The sequence below is a fragment of the Crocodylus siamensis genome, chromosome 4 (genome assembly GCF_052110815.1).
Source record: "Crocodylus siamensis isolate JL-2025a chromosome 4, ASM5211081v1, whole genome shotgun sequence".
NCBI classification, from domain to species: Eukaryota; Metazoa; Chordata; order Crocodylia; family Crocodylidae; genus Crocodylus; species Crocodylus siamensis.
In genome coordinates this window covers 236,008,164-236,030,062 of record NC_143398.1, presented here as the reverse complement: position 1 = coordinate 236,030,062, position 21,899 = coordinate 236,008,164, and the positions used below count along the sequence as shown (strand labels likewise).

Genomic DNA, 21,899 nt, shown 5'->3' with positions numbered 1-21,899 from the left:
GAGGAGAGGAGTGGGCGGAACGCCAGACGCCAGGCACAAAGAAGGCTGCACTGCGGCGTCAGCGAGGGGGCGGGGTTAGAGGGTTATGCAGCCAATCGCGGAGTTGAGCAGGTTGAGAACGGTAGGAAGGAACGTGACGCGGAAGTGCCCTGGGGCCGCGGTAAGAGCGGGCGGGGTAGTACGTCAGGCGGGTCCGTGTCGCGGGGGGGGGGGTGTCTACGGGTGAGGCGCCCGTTATAGCCCAACGTCGATGAGACGTGACGCGGTTACGTTCCTGCTGCAGCTCTGCCCGCGAAACGAGAGCGACTTTCAGATGTGTGAACACACGTGTTTTCCTGCTGTGTTTCCAAACCTCAGCAGCCCGCGCACACGGCGAGTGACAAGAGAAGCAGTGGCTCTCTTCAAGGGGTGTCAAACCTAGGGCCCGTGGGTCGCCCGTGGAGCGGTGTCACCTTGCCCGAGCGGTTTGTAAAGCAGGGCAAGGAGGAGTGGGCCCCGTTGCCAAAGCTGAGGGTTTGGGGAGGCGTGGAGGTGGCAGGAAGTGATGGATGGCCCTGTAGCTCTGGTGCTGTTTAACGCGGCTGCCAAACTGATCCAGGCAAGGCGTTGACAGTCCTGGCTGGAAGGAAGGCTGGCCCGCTGCTAATGGCATTGCACATGGGAGACTTTGACCTCCCCATCCGTAAAATGGCTGAAAAATACCTACCCCCCTGGGGTGTAATGAGGTTAAATCCACTTCAGACTGTGAGGGACTCGGATGCTGTGGTGAGAGGAGCTGCGTGAATATATCAGAGGAAGTTTAAGAGTCAAGAAACCATTAAACATGTTGAAACAGCAAATACACAAGACTATGAGAAACATGTCCAGGAACAGTCAAATGACACCAGCAGCCATGACAGGGCTGGGTAGCGGGGCAGCTGGAGAGGAGGACTGAAATGGCTTTCACTGGACGCAAGGAAAATCGCACGTAGTTCTCGGTGCGTGACAAGCTGCCTGGCACTAAAGCTGGGGCTCGCTCATTGCTGCAGCAGTTGTGAAAGTTTCCAAACAGGAAACGGGCAGCGGAGGAGCGCTCACCACTGAAAACAGATGTTGTCAGTGATAGGGAATTGCTTCTTTCTGTGTAGACCCGTGATCCTCAACCTTTTTTGGCTGTAGGCTGGAGGGACCCAATTCAAGGCAGAGATGGGTGCTCTCACCTAGCCACTGCTGCTATTGCTCCATGCAGCAGCTTGGGGTGAGGTCCACAGCTGGTGCTTCTCTCCACAGCAGCACGGGGAAAGCAATTGTTGCCAAAGCCCCATGTCTGGGCTGGACCGAGTTGTGCCGCGGGGTGTAGGTTGCTGACCCCTGGTCTACAGAGAAAAGAAATCAACTCTAAACGTGCTGAACAAAATGACTCTATGACTGTGTCAGGGGCAGAAAAGCATGCTTAAACTAAGAGCAAAGCACTGTTTCAAACTTTGCTCTTACTTAGGTCCCAGTAGGGCTACTCTGGATTAGCTCTAGAAATTTGACCCTTGATTGCTTCAAAAATGATAAATTATCCCCCTCTGATCTTGTTGGATTTGATTTCAATGTGTTATGCACTGTGGGGTAAAGGGGAGCATTGGGTAGTAGTGCAGGCATTTTTTCTATGCAGTATAATGCAGTATAAATTAATGTTATTTGTCTTTTTAAATGCTAGCCTTTAGAGTGTCCAGACCCCGATTGGAGCAGACAGAGTTTTCAGGGGCTTGAACTGAAAATAAAAAGTAAAGCATACATTGCAAGGATTAAAATATGTTTGTGCAATTTCTGTTATCTTAAAATAGGGCAGGATGCTGTGGCTGATTTGTGTATGAAGCTGTCTCCAAATTCAGTAGAAGATCTGTATGTTGGTCGGGCACAGGCATGGGCCATTTTTTCTGCAGAGTCAAATTTTATCCATAGTATCCTGCGCAACTCTTTTTAAGTCAAGGGGCTTTGGCCCTGCCTGTGTTGATAAAGATGGTGCAGAATCAGGGCTGAAGTGAAGGCACAATGCTATTTAAAAGCTTGCAAGAGTTTAAGCCTTTGGGAGTGGAATGCTAACGCACCTGCATCACAGTTCCTCTCCTTGTATCTGTACAAGGATGCAACTCAATGCTGTATCTCTTTAATGTCTTTTAGGTTTTTGGCAGTTAATTCACATGTCATCAGAAACTGCAACCATTACTGTTCGCCTTGTCCGCTCCTTTGAGCACCGTAATTTCAGACCTGTGGTATATCATGGAGTTCACTTGGACCAAACCGTAAAGCAGTTTGTTGCATTCGTAAGAAATGGTAAAGGACAGTCTTGCTTGTTCAATTGGATCCAGTGTGTGGCTGCTGCTGCCAAAGAATGCAGGCAGGAGCACATTCATGGGAAAACTCTGTGGTTAAGGAAGTTACCAGATCTGTATTCTCTGGGGGGCAGAGGTGTGGGGTGAGAAGGATGGTATCAGGAAAGGCTGGCAGGGTCTGCACGGGCCCATGAACCTCTGTAGCTTGTCTGACTATCTTCAGGGACTGTCCTTGTGCACTGCCTTGGAAATCCCCCCTTGCTCAGTCATAGCAAGGCCAGAAGCCGTGCTGCACTTGGCTCCTTGCCCCAAGCTGCCTGGGCTACCTTGCAGAACAGCTACTCAGAGGGGCATTAAGAGGTTTATGGTATGTAAAGAATCCCTGGGCACTCTTTGTACTTGACAAGGAGCAATACCACTAATTGGCAGAGCGGAAGGTAGCCTCACAAATAGATGGGAGAGAAGAGTTTTGAAGAGTTTTATTTTACAGTATAAGGCTTTACTACATCTATATTTCTTCTAAAGTGCATTTTCCTCTCTATTGAGCTTTGTAATCCGTGTAGACCTTGAATTTTAAAGAATGGTTGAACATAACATTGAGTATGACAGCATTTAATTAATTCAGACTGAGCTTCATGCCAGCTTACTGGTTAGAATATCAAACTGATCTTGCATATGCTGAGATGGAAGAATCCATAGTGTGCAGTCTGAAAGTTCAAGAATGCAGAATGGGAAATGAGTGTAAAAAAAAAAAAAAAAAAAAGGGGGGGGGGGTCTGATCTAGGACCGCCCATCATATTCATACCACCATGGTAATATTCCAAGACCCGGGCACCAAAGCTGAAATATTTGTACTGTGTTCTTTGGGGGTTTTTTTGTGCTCTTGGAGAGCAGAAAGGGGTGACTAGATTTGAGGAAGTCTGTTGAAATCTACAGTTTCCTACATGCCACGTGCAACGGCCAGTACTAAAAACAGGCCATATGCATAAATAGCAGCCGATACTAAGCAATTTGATCCTGTAATATGTTTTATTGTAATTCAAGGTCATCAGGACATAGTTTATGGTTTGTGTAGAGCTTTTGAAACATCTTGCAGGCAGATACTGTATTTCCTAATGCAGGGGTGAACTGATGGCCACCTATAAGTTTATCAGGGGTGACCACCAGTATCTGGGGGAACGGTTGTTCACCAGAGCGCCCCAAGGGATGACGAGGTTGAATGGTCATCAACTACTGCAAGACCGTTTCAGGCTTGACATAAGGAAGAATATCTTTACTGTCCGAGCGCCCAAGGTCTGGAATAGCCTGCCATCGGAAGTGGTTGCCATCGGAAGTGGTTCAAGCACCTACATTGAACAACTTCAGGAGTAAATTGGATGCTTATCTTGCTGGGATCCTACGACCCCAGCTAACTTCCTGCCCTTCGGGTGGGGGGCTGGACTCGATGATCTTCCGAGGTCCCTTCCAGCCCTAATGTCTATGAAACCTATGAAATCTATGAAAAGGTATGTTTTAATGAAGTGGGGAACAATCTTTTGCGTTCTACAGCCTCCCTGAGTGCCACTCTGATCCCCTTTCCCTGCCTGATCTGCTCTGCTTCCTGCCCTATCTGCCACTGTGGTGCTTGTCCCCTCACTAATCTGCACCTGCCCCACTCCGACCATGGGCTGTGGCTACGTGGGGGTGCCAGGCTCAGCAGAGGACAGCAGTGACAGTGGGTTTCCTCTTTCTGCCCTACACACAGGCTTCCCATGTCACTTATGGCAAGTTTGCCACAGGTTGGCCATTCCTGCTTTAATCCAGTGGTGTTCAAACTTTTGGTTCTGTGGCCAGATGAGGGACATGGGCCTACGGGCTGGATCAGACCCAGTGTGCCAGAATTGTTCCCAGGGCCCTGCACTGTCTCTTCCTGCAGAGTTTGGGCTCCAGGGGTCCCACACCAGCCCCATCTGGTCCCATGTGCTGATCACACACTCAAGGGGAGCCATGCAGGTCAGATCAAGCCTGCAGGGCAAGGGTTGAGCACAACTGTTTTAATCTGTATTGTAGTGTGCTTTGAATGATGATTTTGAAATGAATTTTAAAAAACTCACCTACACAAGGCCTCATCCTACAGGGTGCTGAAACTCCAGGAATTTCTGATCACCCCAGCCTTCCTTTTAAATTTGTAAGAGTTGAAAGGTGGAGTTGCTCTGCACCACACAGACTAGAGCCCATAAACAGGGCTTCCTTTTGTGAGTTGTTTAATGTGTCTGTTTTTACTGAAACAATTCATGTAGGATGTCAGTTTGGATGCAAATGCACATGCGTTTGTACGCTAGAGGATACAGGAGACTCCTGACAGAGCTTTGGAAGAAAAGACCCTTCATGTTTGCACCTACAGTTATTTGTGGGGTTGGTCTTGTTGAAATTAGTGCAGCTCCCCTTACCAACTACACTGGGGGTTTTCAGGATTTGGGCCCAATGATACAGATCAGCTTTTGATGCTAAAGCAAGACTCCCGTTTTGATAATCTTTTGTAAAAGAACAAGTTCAGCATGCATCCTTCCTGAAGTAGTCACTGAGGTTTTTTTTCACTTAGTCTTTTTACTTTTAATAGATGTGTCTTCAAGAACAGGACTTCCACCTCCTTTCAGAAATTACAAATATGGTATGTTTTTGGATTGTTTTATTCTTTAGAAAATGCATGTTGAGTTTGCAGTTTAATGCATTTACAGTTATTGCCAGCTAAACATATAGCAATTTAGGACTAGCTTTCTGGAATATGCATAGATATGTGCCTGTGTGTCCGACTGCAGCTGTGTCCAATCAGCCGTTACCTTTACATTGTATGTCTGTGCATAGCATAGCCATTATTATGAATTTCTGTATTCACTTCAGAATTAGGCATTGCATTACACATTCTGCTGCTAATTGACAAAGGCATATTTTGAGTATTAATTTTTTATCACTTTTATAAGTGTCTTTTAACTCTGTTCCCATTCTACGGAGCCACCTGTGACCTGCCATGCTTTGAAACCACATTCCTCTGCGTGCTTATGCATTTCAATATCTAGCTACTAATTGTGAGGTCGTGAGGGATGGCTAAGCAGGAGCTGAAGGCATCGAATGTAAAATGCTTAGATTTATGTACTTAGAGAATTTACATAATAAATATTAAATAGGAGGAGGAGGAGAACATGTATAAAGGTGAATAGGAAAGCTCTTCAATACAAATTGACAGAATGAAATAGGTTGAGGTAATATTTAACTCTGAATCGATGCTCCAATGTAAAACTTCATAGCTGCAGGTTTTCTTTCTATAAAGCCTGGTGTAAGCAGGTGTAGAGTGTCTTAGTCTGAATAGAATCTGTTTTCTGCTAGTCCATACTTACCCTTTTTCAGGGATCTGGCTTTGATGGTAAATCTGAAGACAGTAATACGTATCCCCTGGCACAGACCTCTTACAGCCTGGCTGTTCCAGCTGGTTCCTCCTGGAGGCCTTTCTACCATGACCTCCCACCTCCCTGTGTCCAGGTTGGAGCTGACAGGCCACACTCATCACAGTGAGTCAGCAAGAACTGGTCAGCATCTCCCCAAGTGAGGCACAAATTTAGTTCTTGGTACTGATGAAGAAACCTGTTGAAGAAACTGAGAAGGCCTAGGGAGCTGATTCTCCACTTACACAGAGCGGGGAGGGGGAAGGTACAGAATGGAAGTATGAGAGAGACAATTCGGGAATTAGAGTGTAGACTGCTGTATTTGTGCCGGTATCTTCTGTTAGATATCTGTATCTAGACACGCACACAATCTCTGTCTTCCCCCCCCCCCCCCTTTAATTTTGACATTGTATTTAAGGATTTAAAATTCTGGTGATGCAGTGGCATCTCTGAGGTGCTATCCTTTACCTCTGTTTCTTCCTTTATTGGTAGACAAAGGAGATGTGACCTATAATTCTGTTGCTTATGCTGTGTAGGTGGCATGTCCCTGGTGTTATCCTTGCCTCATATTTGCTCACGGTACTCACCATCAGATCATCAGTTTAGATTTGCTTTTGGACAGCTGTTACTTGTGGATCTGAACAGTCCTGGCAGCGGCACTGCATGTGGGTACCGAGAGGTGCAGCAGTTGGAATCCTGTGTTACTAGCTCAGCTGTGGCCTCTTCTAAGTACAGAAGTGCCAGCTATGTTGAGTTTTCTTGTAAAGAATTACAGTCGAGATCCTGATCCTGACTGAGATCCTTTCTTCTTAGGTCTGCCCTGGTACCTCTGCTTCTTTACAGGTTCTTGCCATTGTTCAGGTCCATCATCTACGCATCCCCTATGGTTTTGCCCTTAGCCTATCTACAAGAAGGAAATGTACAGGTCTTGCTGCTTCTCTCTGCATGCCATTGTTGTCTGCACAGGGGTATAAGGTGTGAATTAAAAACAAGCAGAAATCTTATCAGGGGATAAGGCACAATGCCGCTGTTTTATCAGAACGTAAAACATATGACATGAAAAAAAAAAAAGAACAGTAAGGTTATCAGCTTCACTCATTCCCATACATACTCATTCATTCATTCATAGAAAAAAAACAAGCACACACACAGATAGTCAGACAGACCTGCAAAGGTTGCCAAATTCTAAAGATGCTTGGATCAGTCTGGTGGCCGGCCAGACTGATCACAAGGAATGGAGTTAGGTCTTGTTGGACGTGCCCAAAACCCATTCTTGCAGGTGGATAGACCCAAAGCCTTTTCTTTGTGTTCATTCTTTATAGTGATAGCTGTCCATACAAGCAGATGGATTCTGCTGAGTCAGACGCAAAGGTCATCTTCCTTGTCCTGTTGGCAGGCTGGGATTGGTAGGACATGATCTTCTGGCCTTGTTGTTGTCTGCAGTCTTCAGGGAGGGTCATTGCTTGTAGTCGGTCTTAACTGCTGACTTGACATCGCCGCAACTTTTACTTGTTAAACCACAGAAAGCTATTTTCACCTGCTGGAGGACTGTCTTCCTTCATGTTGTCACATACATACATCATTCATTCTTTCATTACCTCTTTTCAAACATGCCAGGCATACCACAGACCTTACATAAGCATTTTTCTTATACCAAATTTAAGTTTTAAAATCATGAGACAAATAGGTCAAATATATTTATGCTGAGCAGTAGAAAATTTAAAATAGATGGTTAATTCCAGAAAAATAGTGACTGATTAAAATATATTATGGAAAATTAAATCATAACAAGATAAATTTTAAGACACATTTGGATGCTTATCTTGCTGGGATCCTGTAATCCCTGCTGACTTCCTGCCCCTGGGGCAGGGGGCTGGACTCGATGATCCTCTGGGGTCCCTTCCAGCCCAAATGTCTATGAAATTCTATGAAATTTATCTTAATGGATAAATAATTCATTATAAAAAATAGCCATATAAGCAATTTTAGCTACTTCAATACAACACTATCACAAGTGATTCCTTTTTCTGCCTCAACTCATGTGGCCAGGACTCTCATCCAGGTCCTGGGTCTCTATTATCTTGATTACTTCAGCTTTCTCTTTTCTAGACTTTACTGTTGTAGCCTCATTTTCTGATGTTCAGTAAAAATATGGCCATCAAAGTCATCATCTTGACTGTTATCTACGATTAACCTGTCTTCTTCCATGTCCTTCTGTTGACGCTCTCCCTTGGGTTCACCATACTGTACATGCTTTCTTCCCCTTTCAGAACCCTGTAGTTCCTGCCTCTGAGTCCATCTTACCGTTTTATCATTGACTTTGATTGTGCTCCACAAATTATGCCAAGTTGGCAGCCTACTTGCTTCTCTCACAAGCACTTCTCCCACATATATATGGGACAGTATGGGAGAAGCTCCACAAAGTGGCAACCTAAGTTATCTCTGTCATGATGCCTGCAGAAAACAGCTGCCTGATAATGGCCAAGCAGGTTGTGAGTAGTGCTTGGTGTTTCCAGTTGGTTTACTATAAATCATGCACAGCCAGTTTGCACTAACGGGTCCCCCCTCCTTTTTCCTGTTTGTCTTGGGCATATCTTATATGTGGTCGACTGTAAGCTGTTCAGGCAGAGGCTGTCATTTGCTACACGTTTGTATTGTATCAAACATGGCAGAGACCCAACCTCATGGTGTCTTCTAGGTTCTACCCAATGCAAATAGCAGTTAGAGGCTTCATTTGAGTTGATTCTTACTCTGTCTTCTATGAGTGTTTTCATTTCTGGTCTTGGAGAGGTCTGTTGATAGAAGACACAAAGTAAGACTTATGAATGTGATCACATGAGACTAGGCAGGACATGGGCAGATCTAGAATTTCCCAAAGGAGGTGCGGTGCACCAACCCCTAAACCCTAGGAGATGGAGGCCAGATGTGGCTGTAGCCCCTGAGCTGACAGGGGAACTGGGCAGAGAGTGGGTATCTGAAGGGTGAAGGGAACCAACCTGCTGCCATCACTGACCCTAGCTGACCTGGGGCTTGGGGGGCGCCTCACCTTGCACCCTGCTCTGGCTGCAGGGAGCAGCTGTGCGCTGAGTGATGCTAGTGTGCAGGTTCCTCCTCCTGGCTCTTGTTCCTGGTGCTCTAGTTCTCCCACACCCCCAGGAGTCCCTGCTTGCTGGGAGGAGGAACCTGTGTGTACTGCTATTGCTATCTCTGTGGCTGGAGCAGGTCAGGAATGGCCCTGGGGCACCCCATGCGCCTGTGTCCGCCAGCAGCAGTGGGGAAGGTTCCTCCTGCTTCCAATCAGTGGGGGCCATAGGGGTGGGGATATCAGGGAGCAGATGCAGCAAGAGGAAACCCACTACCACTGCTGTCCCCTGCTGAGCCTGGCACCCCACAGCCACATCCCACAGCTGGAGTGGGGCAGTTGGAGCTTTGGGGCTCCCCCTGTGTCCAGGTCAGCTGATGACTGCAGTGGCAGTAGCAGAAAGGGGGTGTACCTGCACTGCTGCACATCCTCCTCCCTTCCCCTCTCCCATCCATCCCTGGGCAAGGGTCAAATGGGTAGCTAGCCAGAGGAAATGAGGCTTTTACCAGGATGTAGAAGAGAGACCCAGATTTTATCTGCCATGGGGAGCTGAGGAGAAGCTCTTCATTAGGGCAGATGGTGAAATGCCGTGATGCTTGCTGTTGGTGGTGAAGCCATGAATGAGTACAATTAAGCAAGTAGATTGGAGACTTAATGGGTTGGGGAAAAAAAAAGGTCAGATGGTGAAATTGCGCTAGGACTTGAAAACCAGTAAGCAGATGTTGGATTGTACTTCTTGGCATACAGAGCTGGCTGAGGTCAGTGAGGATCCCTAGTAATTGTCGCGTTTGCATCCCAGTGATGAAGGCCTGGTACATTTTCAGTGTGATTGTTTGCAGTAGCTCTGTGTAATATAATGAGATTCCTGTAAGTGCTGCCTGATGCACATCTTGCTTTTGAAAGAGAGAATTCGGTAGTATGGCAACTGGACTTGCATGCTAAATCTGCTCCTTTAGTGACCTTTATGGTGGGAGAACAGGTGCTTCAACTTTCCTTGATACCATAAATAGAATGCATGAAACTGGCTGGAGTGTGCATGTGTTAAAAGCATGGTGACAAATCTTGAAATCAGAAACCAATCTTTTATGTACTGGAGAACAGACCCTTCAATTGCACCAGACCATATTTTTAGCTGTCTTGAATCCTTTTCTTTGTAGACTTTTTAAACATATAATTTTCTGCTAAAACAATGCACATGAAGTGAATAGGAAATGAGCTGGCAAACAGCATTGGGTTTTTGTTCTTTTTCTGAAGAAGGATCTGTGTCCTAAATTTGATTTTCTTCAAAACATAGATTCTTTGGAATCCTGGCTTTGCAGCTCCTTTCTCAGCCCTGCTCCCTGTGTGGGTGTTTGCTCCTCTATGCCTACTTTTGGTGACAAAACACTTTCTTATTTTTTCCCCACGGTTGCTAGCACAGTAGACCTGACAAAGCTACAGGAGAGCGAGTTGTATTTCTTTCCTTGCGCAGTCCCACTCACTAAATTTCTATTAGTTTCTGTGCATCTTACCAGAGAAAAGTTGGGTAGGTATTCCTGGGGTCATGGAATGAAGACAGTGGGATATCAGTGGCCCAGCATAATTCTGTGTTTAAACGACTCCATTTTGTAATATGAAAAGCAAAATGGAGAATGCTGTGTCCTCATCGTGCAGCGTTTGGTTCCTATGAATGTGCCTGTGGTTCAGCTTCCTGCTTGCAAAGTTGCTGAGGGCTTGCATCCCATAAGTGCCAGATCCCAAGAGTGTGGCTCTCCACTGCAAAGTGTGCCTTGCAGAGTGGCCCTGAGAACTTGTGGTGTGCCCCAATGCAAGGTTGTAATCACAGGACTCACGGTAGGAGGAGCGGTCCTTGCTTTTTCCCTTTCTTTTGAAGTGAGACCATTGAGGTCGCTTTCAGCTCTATCGTTCCATGATTTTAATGAAGTTCTTGAAACATAACAAAGGTACAGCCTGCAGTGCAGTTTTTGTGGCCTAGCTTGCCAGGCAAACCACATCATGGAGAGCCTTCTGTTTTCTTTCAGATACAATGAAGATTATTCACCAAGCACACAGATCTAAGGTATGTAGCCTCTTTCTTTCGTTGTTTTGTGTGCATTGATGCAGGAAGCTTTCTGTGCTGTTTGACAACACCATGACAAGGCTGATCAAACTCACATTTATCTTTATATCCACATTTACTTATTTCTAGACCAATGAACTAGTAGTGAGTTTGGAAGATGATGACAAACTCGTTTTGAGAGATGACAGCACTTTGAAAGCAGCTGGAATAGGTAGGTAGTAGCAGGCATCTGTCTGTCTCGCGAGACAATAGAATTATGCCGAGTGAGACATCAGCTCACTGAACATAATCCTCACTTGAAAATAAAGTGAAGCTGGGGTGACTTTCCAAGGCACAAAAACCTGGGCAGCGTATATGGAGACACTGAGCTGCCCACGCACCAGTGTCCCCCTCTTAGGCTTACTGGTTTAATCCAAAGGAATGGCAGGTATCTACGTTTGGAACCAGCTTGGGTGCAGGAGCTGCCAGACCAAAGCACCACACCGACTAGAGGTTATTCTAGCACGCTTGTATTGACTGAAGGCGCTGTTCATTGTGCTTGTCATCATACTGATAACTGAGTGATTATGTTTGGATAGCCTGCTGAAAAGTAAATGCTATTCCTCATGCTCTTTACACTACCTGATAATTATTCAGGGAAGACGGGGGGGGGATAATGTACATTCAAATCATTGGGCTGAGGGCAGCAGGTAGCTGCACTCCCGATGTTCAGAATGCAAATTGTGATTTTTAGAAAGTATGCTCAGAATTCTGCTGAGAGTAATTTTAAATGATTGACAGATAGGTTATTAGTACCATGTCTGCTTAGTCTTATCAGTAACATTTAAACTGATGTTTTGGTTAGAAATTTAAGTAGTGGAACTAGTGTGGAATAATGAAATGAGATTAGATTTGTTTAATGTGCAACACAGTGTGCCTGATAATCAGGGAAATGACTAAGGGTAGGACAAATAGTATCATTTAGAAAATGTGCCAAACATGGCATGGAGTTGAAAACTGCCCTGATCCCTTGTACTTTGACACGAGAATGCACATGGGTCACATCCTGTGATGATAATGTAAGGAAATGCCTGCCTGTGACAGACCGGACGGTCACTGGATGTCGCTTCAGTTCCACACAAATGGAGCTGAGCCATTATGTGGCAGCAGAGTAGTGAAGAGGCCCAGTTGGTATATTGGACTTGGGGCGCTTACAGGTTTAGAACGAGATGTACCTAAATCTAAGACAACACAGTCTTACTCTGTGGGTGAAATGACACAAGTTGATACAACTGTGAGAACCTGCTGGACGCACACCTTGCTGGGATGATTTGACCCCAGCCGTCTTTCCTGCCCAGAGCAGGGGGGCTGGACCTGATGATCTCACGAGGTCCCTTCCAGCCTGAAACTGTGAAAAACCCATTCAGCCTTAGGCCATTTATCCTGTCCCTTGACCAGTGAAGGATTTCTTTGGAAAGTATTCTTTAGGTTTTTGTCTGGCTTACTCTAAAATGCTTTCAGCAGTGGAGTTGCCTCCACTCCCTGAGATAACTAACATACATTTTTACTACTGGAAAAAGAATTAAATGGTATCTTAGAAAACCCCTCTCTTAATTTGTTTCTGTGACTCCTGGCTGCCTCTCATTAAGCCACCTTCAATGATCCCCCTTTCTCTCGTGGTGTTGACACTTCTCCAATGTATGGAGTTATCTCCAGGGGAAGAAGTATCTCTTACTATAAGTTTTCACTGTGCTGAGCAGAATTGGGCCCTCTCAAATGCCTCTGGGCATTACTGTAATATTAATAATAGTCATTCTTAGCCTTCCCTCCTGAATTAGACTTTTTAACTCAAAAGAAAAGCTGTCCTTTGGGAAGGCTGGTTTTGGCATTTTGAAGACTTCAAAGTCTTGTGAATTTTAATTTATTATATGGCTTATTTAGCGATGAGTCTTATCATGTCTAAGACCTAAGGGACTATGTAGGCTAATGGTCTAAGTAAGGGGCAAAGGGGAGAGGGGCAGGTATCTCTTTAAGAGCTGACTGCACCCAAGACTTTTCTCTTGCAAAAGATATTGCTGACTTATTTGTACATACCTGCCTTTGACCCTGGGCTCGTAGAGCTAGCAGTTACAATAATTCTGTGTTATAGAAACACGAGTAAGTTGTTTTTTAAAAAAAATTGGGATCCACCAACAAGTTTGAATATTTCTACAAAGGGGAGGAAGGAATGGATTAACCATGGGAGAAAAGGATTAAAATAGTGTTTCTATAATTATTCAGGCTACTTGTATACCAGTCACAAATGCTGACCATTTGTCAGTGCCTGTCTGTTGCGTGTGAAAAATGAAGTTCTTGCTTTGTATGATGGAAGACAGAACCTGGTACGTGTCAAGTCTGAGGTTTTAGAAGAACTGTTCTTGAATCCTGCTGTATTACAGTTAAAACCTCTGTGTGAAAAGCCCTCTACCTCTGCAAGTGGGTGACTTAGAGTAGTTAAGTATTTTGTTAAGATCTTTGTAGTTCCTGGTTTTAGCCATTAAAGGTAGATTTGAATTTCTGGTCTATAGTAGAAGTGCAACAAAGTTGTAAACCATGCAAGTGAAAGCCAGCATCTTGTGGCTTAGTCCTGGAGCTGAACCTGTTCCCATTGTAATTGGGTGAGTCGTAAGCCTCCCAAATTCAATTAGGGCAACATTTGCTGCAAAAAATCCCACTGACATTTCCCTTTAAAAAGCCAAGGGTCTGATTCTGCTGAACTCTCTCCTAGATCTTAATGAGGTGGCTTCTAGCCCTTGGCAGGGTTGGGCTGGGAAGATGTTAAAAAAAAAAAAGAAAAATAAGGACATTAAGCCAAGTATTCTTAGGAAATCCTCTGTGGTGGCAATTATTATTACAGCTATTTGCTAGGAAGCAAAGTTAATGCGTGCCTGTTTGGAGAGCGGGGTGTATGATAATAAAGTGTTCAGTATTCATTGCAAAAAGCCTTGTCTGTTTCCCAGTCAAGCTTCTAAAACCCCTCCTGCTCTTTTTCATGACAGGCAGACTTCATTAACTTCAGGTTTAATTTAAAAAATGAATGTGGAACTTATTGGCTCAGCACCTTAAAGAATTCCATGTTTAATAATTGTGAAAGCTTTCCATCAGATTTGTCTCCTCTCTGAATTAGTAATGTTGCTGACTTATTGTTTTAGAAGAGGAAGTCCTTGACCTACTGGGTTGAAAGAATTGTGACTGCTCTGAACCTTTGTGGGTCCTTTAGCTCTGCCGTATCCCCTGTGAATAATTAGAGGTATTTGAAGGTATTGCTGGAGAAGCCAATTTGTGTCTTTCACTTTGCATATTGTTGAAGCCTCATGAATTAATCATCAGCAGGGCAAAAAATTAACTTCTTCAGACACATATTTTGATGGGTCATGAGGGAGAATGTAAAGTGATCTGTAAAATATTCTACTGATCCTCTAAGTATTAAATTATTATACCTACAGGCTAATTTCAGAAAAAAGAAATAGTTTTTTTCTTTCCTAACTGAATACTGGGCAAGCATTTTCTAGCATTTTAAGGAGTAAAAATGCAGTCTCTTAGTTTGCTAAATGTATGCAAATGGTTTTTGGCTAAATAAGACATGCAGATATTTACAGCTACCTACAAAAGTTATCTTTATTTTTAACCAAGCTAAGTCACATCCTCGACACTGGAGTCTTATGGAAAAAATACCAGGGGAGCAATTGCTTTAAACCAAAAAGGCACCAAATGCCCTTTCAAGCCCTAATTACAGTAGGGCTTTTGGTGGTTAATTTATTTGACAAATTTAATATTTTTTTTTTATTCTTTTCAGCAAATGAAACCGAATTAGCATTCTTCTGTGAGGAAGATTACAGAAACTACAAAGCTAATCCTGTTTTGGCTTGGTGAAGATCCCAAGGAACCTGGTTTTTTAATTTTATTTTCTTGTACCTGTTGTAAACTCTTTATTTTGCTGCAATTGTGGTTTGGTGTTTTTTTTTTTTTTTAATGATCAATAAATCTCAGAGGATTGCTCCACAGGTGTTGCAATTCCCTTATTATAGACATTCATTTCTTTCAGGATGCTGCAACTGAGAGGGGAAAAAATATATTGACCCAAATGCGCTTTCCTTTTCTTATGGTTCCTTTTTTCTCTTTTAACATTTCAGAATGTCGGGAGTGTAAATGATCTCTGACCTGTGACATGCACAGTCTGTGTGCGAACCTACAACAATGGATTTTGCACAAGGGATGTTAGATATGTATGGAAATTGTACAAGGCAGATGTAAATCCCATCATCAGAGTGTTATCCTTTCTTATGAAAATGGAAACTTTTTATGACCAAATCACTGGATACTTAAAAGGGCTTAGCTAGAGAATCTCTACCTTACAAGTAATGGCTTTATTCTACCCATTTTATGTTCAGTCGGCTTTGTTTGAGTGGTGCAGACTGATTAGAGTTTTGTATTCTTCACTGGTGAATGCTTCCCTTTATATTCTGTATCCCAGCCCCTTTTAGTGTGATGAAACAGGCAAATGGCTGTTTGGAGGCTTTTGTGTCTGAGGAGTAGCCTGCCTGGTTTTTTAGTGTTATTTCATGGAGATGTCGCGGTCTACAAAGTAGCAACCCGGCTTCTTGTAAGACATTAGTATGCAGAAGCAGACTTTGCGCATTCCTCCAAATGGATTGCAAACGGGTGGCTTCAGTACTGAAATAAAGCCTAAGTCACTGCATTTCCTGGGATATCTCCATAATCGGGAGTAATTCTTTCCCCCTCTTCTGGAGATGATTACTTCCAGGTAGTTCCTGGTACTGCTGTACTCTCCTGCTGTGCCCACCAAGTCAAGACCAGTAATAGTCCTGTCATGCATCACTGGGAGAGCTCTTCCTAGCAAGTACCCACGAGCTGCTGTTTGGGTCCTACCACCCCAGATGCATAGATTGCTCTTGGTGTGATAGACTACAGCCCCGGGTCTTTCCCTCGTCATGCTTCCTGGACATGGGCTCTGTCTGTTATCTTTTCCCATGGTAATGGGATTTCATAGCCCAGCTTCAGGGCCCCAGGACCAGCACTGCTCCTCCAGGCGTCCCAGTGGCTTAAGCACACCTTTTTCTCAGGGCTTCAATCCTGTGAGCACTTTGAGTTTTTTTTTTTTTTTTTTTAAGGACAACAGATAGCAAAAGCAGACAGACACTGTGGCTTTGCAGAGATGTCTAAATACAGCATAAGCAAGGTGGAGAATCAGGGAAAAAAATAATAAAACCTTGTGTGCATATCCCTGCCTCAGTTTGCTTACTGCCCCTCAGGCTTAGGGCAGAGCCCTCTGGATCTCTCTGCTGCAGGTCATGGCTGTTTCTCCAAATTACAGAGTCTTTCTTGTGTGCAGCTAGTTTATGTCTTCCCAAGTGGGTCTTGGGACCACCCTGAAATGAAACCACACTCATTTCTTGCTTTTTCTTTCATGATCATGCATCTTGTGTTTAGGAGCCTGTTTGAGTCCCCCTACCCATCTCATCCTCTTGTGCTTTTAAGATCCAGCGTTAACACCTGACTATTTTGTTCTCCTGTTTGGGGAGTTCCTGTAACCTTTCCAGATAAACTGGGACTAGCTTTTCTGCACTTTAGTAATCCTGTTGTCCCAAGGTGCTCCCACTTAAATGGGAGCTGTCAGGGTTCATGACCTGCCATTATTCCTGGTCCATGAGCTGTGTGACAGTGCTGACAGCTAACGCTACATTTCACATACACTGAGGCATTCAGTGCTGCAGCACTTTTAGCAGTTTAGGGTTCTGGTTGATGTTATATGGTTGGATTCTCGCATCATCCCAGAATGATTAGCTAAACTTCCTCAAAGGGAAGAGTTAATACTGCTGTAAGGCAGTGACACCGCTTTGCCTCTGCTGTACAGTAGCACAATTGAGCCTTTTATTATGCTCTCACTAAATGCTTTGTATGCCAGACTCTTTCTGAAGTACTGCTCTACTGGTGTTTTTTATCAGCTCTTTTAAACCACATTAGTCTTTCCAAAAAAAAATTACAGAAAATCACCAACACTTACATTGTTCAAAAGCAGAATACTGGAACAGGATAAGGGAGCCTGGGCGATGGACAAGGGAGCCTTTCACCACTGGACGCTTGTTAGATTCTGGATCAGTTGAGTGCCAAATAAAAGTTGTTGGCATCTATTTCTCTTGGTAACCAATGTGAATTAGAGGTCTCTGTCCAGCTTCTTAGGAAATGAGGCCTTCTTTTGATATGGAGATCATCATATTTAACATGTGAGTTTTATTAGAAGCCATGAGCTGGATGGACATGGTAACAGCACTAATCACAAAGGTGGCTTCTCTAAGGCAATGAGAGGTAACCCCTATGAATTTTGCTTGTGCTTTGTTATTGGGGGAATATTTACTTATATCAGGGGCGGGCAATTATTTTGGGCAGAGGGCTGCTTACTGAGTGTCGGCAAGCCATTGAGGGCCACATGACAGGCAGCCCAGGGCAGATTAATATTAATTTTCTAAATTTTTTAAGGGCCCCGCGGGCCGGATAGAATGGCCTGGCGGGATGCATCTGGCTCCTGGGCCACGTTTTGCCCACCCTTGACTTACATGCTTTCCTTTCCAAAAAAGGTGTGCTTAAGCCACTGGGACGCCTGGAGGAGCAGTGCTGGTCCTGGGGCCCTGAAGCTGGTTCTTTTCCCATGGTAATGGGATTTCATAGCCTAGCTTCAGGGCAGTTTATAATAAAGACAGAGGGTGTGTCTACACCAGATGCTAAATTCGCAGTAGATGAATTCTACTGTGCATTAGTATGTCACAGCAAAAGCTGTGCTAATGCTCCATAAAATGAGTCTACTGGACATTAGCATTACTAAAAAGGTGTGCGTCAGCACTAGTGTGCAGTAGTGCCAGTTACTGCACATTCAGTTGGTACCTGTTATTACAGGTACTAAACTTAATGCACCTAATGCACGTGTAGACATGCCCAGAATAACTTATGAGGACTTGCTTTTCAGAGTTATTTCCTGTCCTCTGTCCCTAGCTCTGAAGTAATATATAAAATAAAGAGCAGTAAGTCTTTATTTTGGGTGGCTTTTGCCTTAAGTCAGCCTGGATGGTGAGATGAATTAAACTTTCTGCTCTATGGATCAGAGAGATGGCTGTAGGTAGGGAGAAGAGAGTTTGGAGATACGGTATGGAGACAAAAATGGCCCTAGAGGGAATGGAAGTGGTATTAGATGCTGGCATGGGTAGGAAGGCAGCTGTACCAGGAAAGGGCTAGTTTGGGGAGGAATCACCAGTGCGAGCAAGTGGTGAGGTGCAGTGGAAACTAATGGAATCCATTCTCCGTTACTGTTGGGTCAGCTGGATATAAAAAAAGTGCCCTAATTTTCACACATTTGTTTCCTTCAGTAGTCCCTTTAAAATGCATTTTCAGACTGTGGCTCTGCAGGCATCTGGCTCTGACACATTTCACTTCTGGTATTCAGAGTATGTTTTATTTTAATCTGAAGTTAGTGATTCTTACAGGCTAAAGATATTGCTACTGTGGATATGTGTAATAGGTAAGATAAATTCTCCCAGTTGTTTTTGGCTGAGACTCCTCCTTGGGAAGGAGTCTTGTACCATGACAGGGGCTAATTACAGGAGTGGCTGAAATCACTTTGGTTTAGAAATGAACTGCTAGTATTGAGCAAGCCCTGGTATGGGCTGAAAGCTCTTTCTTTGGAGCACAGCTCACAACCCTCTGGTTAATTTTTTTGGGGGAAAAAAAGACATGCGTGTCACCTTCTGCACAACATTCATCACTGCTCAGAAGCAGCTGTGGATTCCTGTCCTCACAGAGTAGCAGGGAAACCATGGCCCATGATCTTAAAGGTCAGGGATTAGGAACGAGAATGAAGGACACGTTATACTTGGCTGTGCTTTGTTGTACTGGTAAGAGGGTCCTGGGCTTCCACTGAGGTCAGTGGTGTAAATACTTGAACCACTCGCTGCAAAAGTTGGGTGTCTGACATAGTTGTATGTCCTGCAGTGTTTTAGTCGGGTTCTGCTTTTCACTATTTGGGACCAAATCTGTTATCTCCTCTTTGGGGTGCTGCTGAACATGGATTTGTTTTCAGATGATCAGTATGTTATTGCCTACTCTTGAAACATTTATACTGAGTAGGCTTCACTCCTCCCATGTGCTTCTTTTCCCCCTCTTGCCACTCTGTATTCCCTTTTCCCATGCTTAATTTGGACAACCAGGTGTCGCTTCCTTTTAAAGGAATCTCTGTCTTTCTAAAAGCCATAAGCCATCCAACCCATCCAGTTGTGACCCGAGGGAGAAGAGAATTAAAGCAGGGGTCAGCAACCTACGGCCCGCAGAGTCATTGGCTCCACGGCCTGGATCTGGCTCACAGATGCAGGGTTTTGGAGGCATTTGGTGGTGGGGTGCTTCAGTTGTGGGAGCTTTCCCCTTGCTACTGTGGGGAAGTGCCTGCCAGTGTGGGTGGGTCATAGCGCCCACACACCTCCTGTAGTGCCCCTGACCTGATGCGGGTCATTCTGAGCTGCAGCCAGAAAAGGCTGCTTGCCATCAAATTAAAGGATCATTTTGAAACAGATTTCTACAGAGCATCTCCAGTGATTATAACCCTGTCCACCTGCCAGCTTAACCACCAAGTACTCTGCCATGTGTTTGTGCAGGGGAGGGAGGAATACAGCAAAGGTGTCTCTGTCTGTGGATAAAGCCACCAGATGTCAGCACAGCCTGTCCTTTTGTCTCCAAATCTGTCTGAGCAAGGAAACAGCCTTTGTGAAGCAGTATTGGACTGTGAGTAGCTTTAACTTGCGAAGCCTTTAACCGTGCTGGAGCCAAAAGCTAACGCTTTCCTTGTTGGCAGGGTGGTATTTCATATTGGAATCGGGAAGCAGAAAATCAGGCAGGTGTCAAAGCTGAAATGCCTCCTGTTACAGGGCATCTCTTGCAATCAGTCCCAGCGTGTCTAACCCTTTGCACATTGGGCATCAGCCTACCCAGACCATTCACTGGATGCATTTGCTGGTAAACACCTGCTTTCAGTTGCTGTGGCACACTTACATGCATTTGAAATATGCCTCTTAAATTCTAGGCAAGGCATCCAGAACACTGATACAAAACCAATCAATCTTCAGCAAAGCAGATTAAATGCACAGCAAGCATCTCCCTCCTACTCTGAAATCTAACCTCTTGATATCCCTCTTCAACCTGAGGAGCAGCCTTGGGAGAAATTCCTGCATTGTTTGTCTTTAAGGCCCCCACATCTAAACTCGGAGGAACTGAAGGGGGTGGGTGAAATATGAGTCACAGGGAAGTTAGACAGGTCTGCAGTGTTGTACTTTGACCGGGGAGTCTGCTTGCATAACCTAAAGTGTGTGCAAGGAAGTATTCTTTACACTCAGACTCCTGTCATCTTTTTGCCTGTCTGGCTATGCACAAAAAGTGAAGATGTGTGGTGGTCTTGCTGACATTAACCTTCTTACCATCTTCCAGCATTTTGCTTTATTTTTTTTTGCAGGAGCAAAAAACCTGTTTGCCAAGTAATATAACTGTATAATAATCCAAAATACTCCCCTGCCCGTGATTCTGTATTTGATGCATAATACACAGCCAGATTTCACTGTTTATCATGACTCACCTGAACAAGGCAGAGCATGCTACGTAGGTGGGTTAGTGGTAGTGCAGATTTAGAGATGAGGGCGCCCAGTTATTGCATGTGGAGGGTGTTTTGTGTGTTTGCAACATTTGTTCCTCTGTTGTATGTTGTGCATCAATATGGCATGAGCCTCAGCCTCTCATCTTGTGGGGCACAGCTTGGTGAACGGCTGTGCAAGGAGATGCTCAAATAGCAGATTTCAGGCTGGGCTGTGGATAGCTCCAGGGAGGGATGGAAGAAGGGGCCCATCTTCTACCTTCCTGCCTTCTACATTGTTTCTATTGTAGCCTGGACAGGATTTTGGTCCCTCAAACAGCCCGTGAGGTGCAGCCGAGCTTGCTTTCTTGTGCTCCACCTGATTCGCCCTGTGGCTTGTGAAGTCCTGATTTACAGAAGCTAATTTCTGTATGTGCAGTGGGCCAGATTTGAAGGGCTAGAGGCTGACTATAAGTTGGATGGGAGCCTGCATGGAAAAAACATGCACTGAAAACATCAGAAAATAATGCAAAGTCTGTTTACTAGTTTACCCTTGCATTCGTCCCTATGCCTCCAAGTCTGCCTCCATTGAATGATACAATTTTCCAGTAATCTGAAAACGGCTTGTAGTGTCTTCAGTTGTGCAGCAGGGGTTGTACCGGGGGTTGGAATAAAGGGAAAATACGTTTGGGAAGCTATTTGTATGCTGGGCTCTGTGTCTGGCATGAACTAGATTCAGATCAATGGCCTTTAGTCAATGACTTTGTCTAGAGTCAAATGAATGGTTAGAGGTGAAGGCCCGTGTCACAGGTAATTACTCATAGGTGAGCCTGGAGAAACCGCAGCTTGGTAGCAAGCAGTCTTGGCTCTCTTTCAACTTTTGCGTTCCCACCCTGCCTCTGGAGTGCTGAATGAAACAGCTATTTAAGTGCAGATCTCTGATAGCAGAGGGCTCTTTCATCCAGCAGACAGCAGCATAACAAGAATTCAAAGCTAGATAAACTCCACTCAGATATATGGGCCAGATATCTGACAGTGAGGGTAAATAGCCAGCAGAATGGCTTATCCAAGAATGAGAGACTTCAAGCAGCTTCCACTATATAAGTCCAAACTGGAGGTCTTTTTGAGAGGCTTCAGTGCAACTGTAGCTCATTGGGTGGTACATTGCAGGATTCATCAAATTCAGTGGCTGATATTATTCAGATCAGTCAAGATGATCATAATTGGTCCTTTCCAACCATAAAAGTCAGTGGAAAGTGATTCATTTGCTCCCACAACAAGAACAGCAGCTAAGCTTACGTTGTACTGTCCTACTGAATAGTGCATGTTTAATTTGAACTTCTCTGGCTTTGACCTCTGCTCAGAAGCTTTTTGCAGCAGGAAACTTAGTATGGCA

At 44.6% G+C, this 21,899-nt stretch overlaps 1 protein-coding gene across 4 annotated transcripts; it reads left to right on the top strand.

Moving 5' to 3' along the window:
• Window positions 1-21: 21 nt before the first annotated feature.
• C4H2orf76 (chromosome 4 C2orf76 homolog) lies at window positions 22-16,013 on the top strand. Of its 4 annotated transcripts, none has more exons than XM_090045914.1 (6): window positions 22-121; window positions 2,152-2,304; window positions 4,903-4,953; window positions 10,826-10,863; window positions 10,993-11,074; window positions 14,678-16,013. In XM_090045914.1, the coding sequence occupies exons 2-6, from the start codon at window positions 2,172-2,174 to the stop codon at window positions 14,752-14,754; spliced, it is 381 nt and encodes a 126-aa protein (XP_089902040.1). In that variant the 5' UTR covers window positions 22-121; window positions 2,152-2,171; the 3' UTR covers window positions 14,755-16,013. The 4 variants fall into 4 exon arrangements, with proteins under 4 accessions (XP_089902040.1, XP_089902037.1, XP_089902039.1 ...); XM_090045911.1 differs by having other exon boundaries at window positions 29-160; window positions 14,678-16,012; XM_090045913.1 differs by lacking the exon at window positions 22-121 and adding an exon at window positions 173-372.
• The last annotated feature ends 5,886 nt before the right edge of the window (window positions 16,014-21,899 follow it).

Excerpts from the sequence above, each read along its gene's own strand:
- C4H2orf76 (XM_090045914.1), top strand. The coding sequence starts at position 2,172 with ATGTCATCAGAAACTGCAACCATTACTGTTCGCCTTGTCCGCTCCTTT. Across the intron at positions 2,305-4,902 it reads TGTTGCATTCGTAAGAAATG|ATGTGTCTTCAAGAACAGGA; the intron begins GTAAAGGACAGT and ends TACTTTTAATAG. Across the intron at positions 4,954-10,825 it reads TTTCAGAAATTACAAATATG|ATACAATGAAGATTATTCAC; the intron begins GTATGTTTTTGG and ends GTTTTCTTTCAG.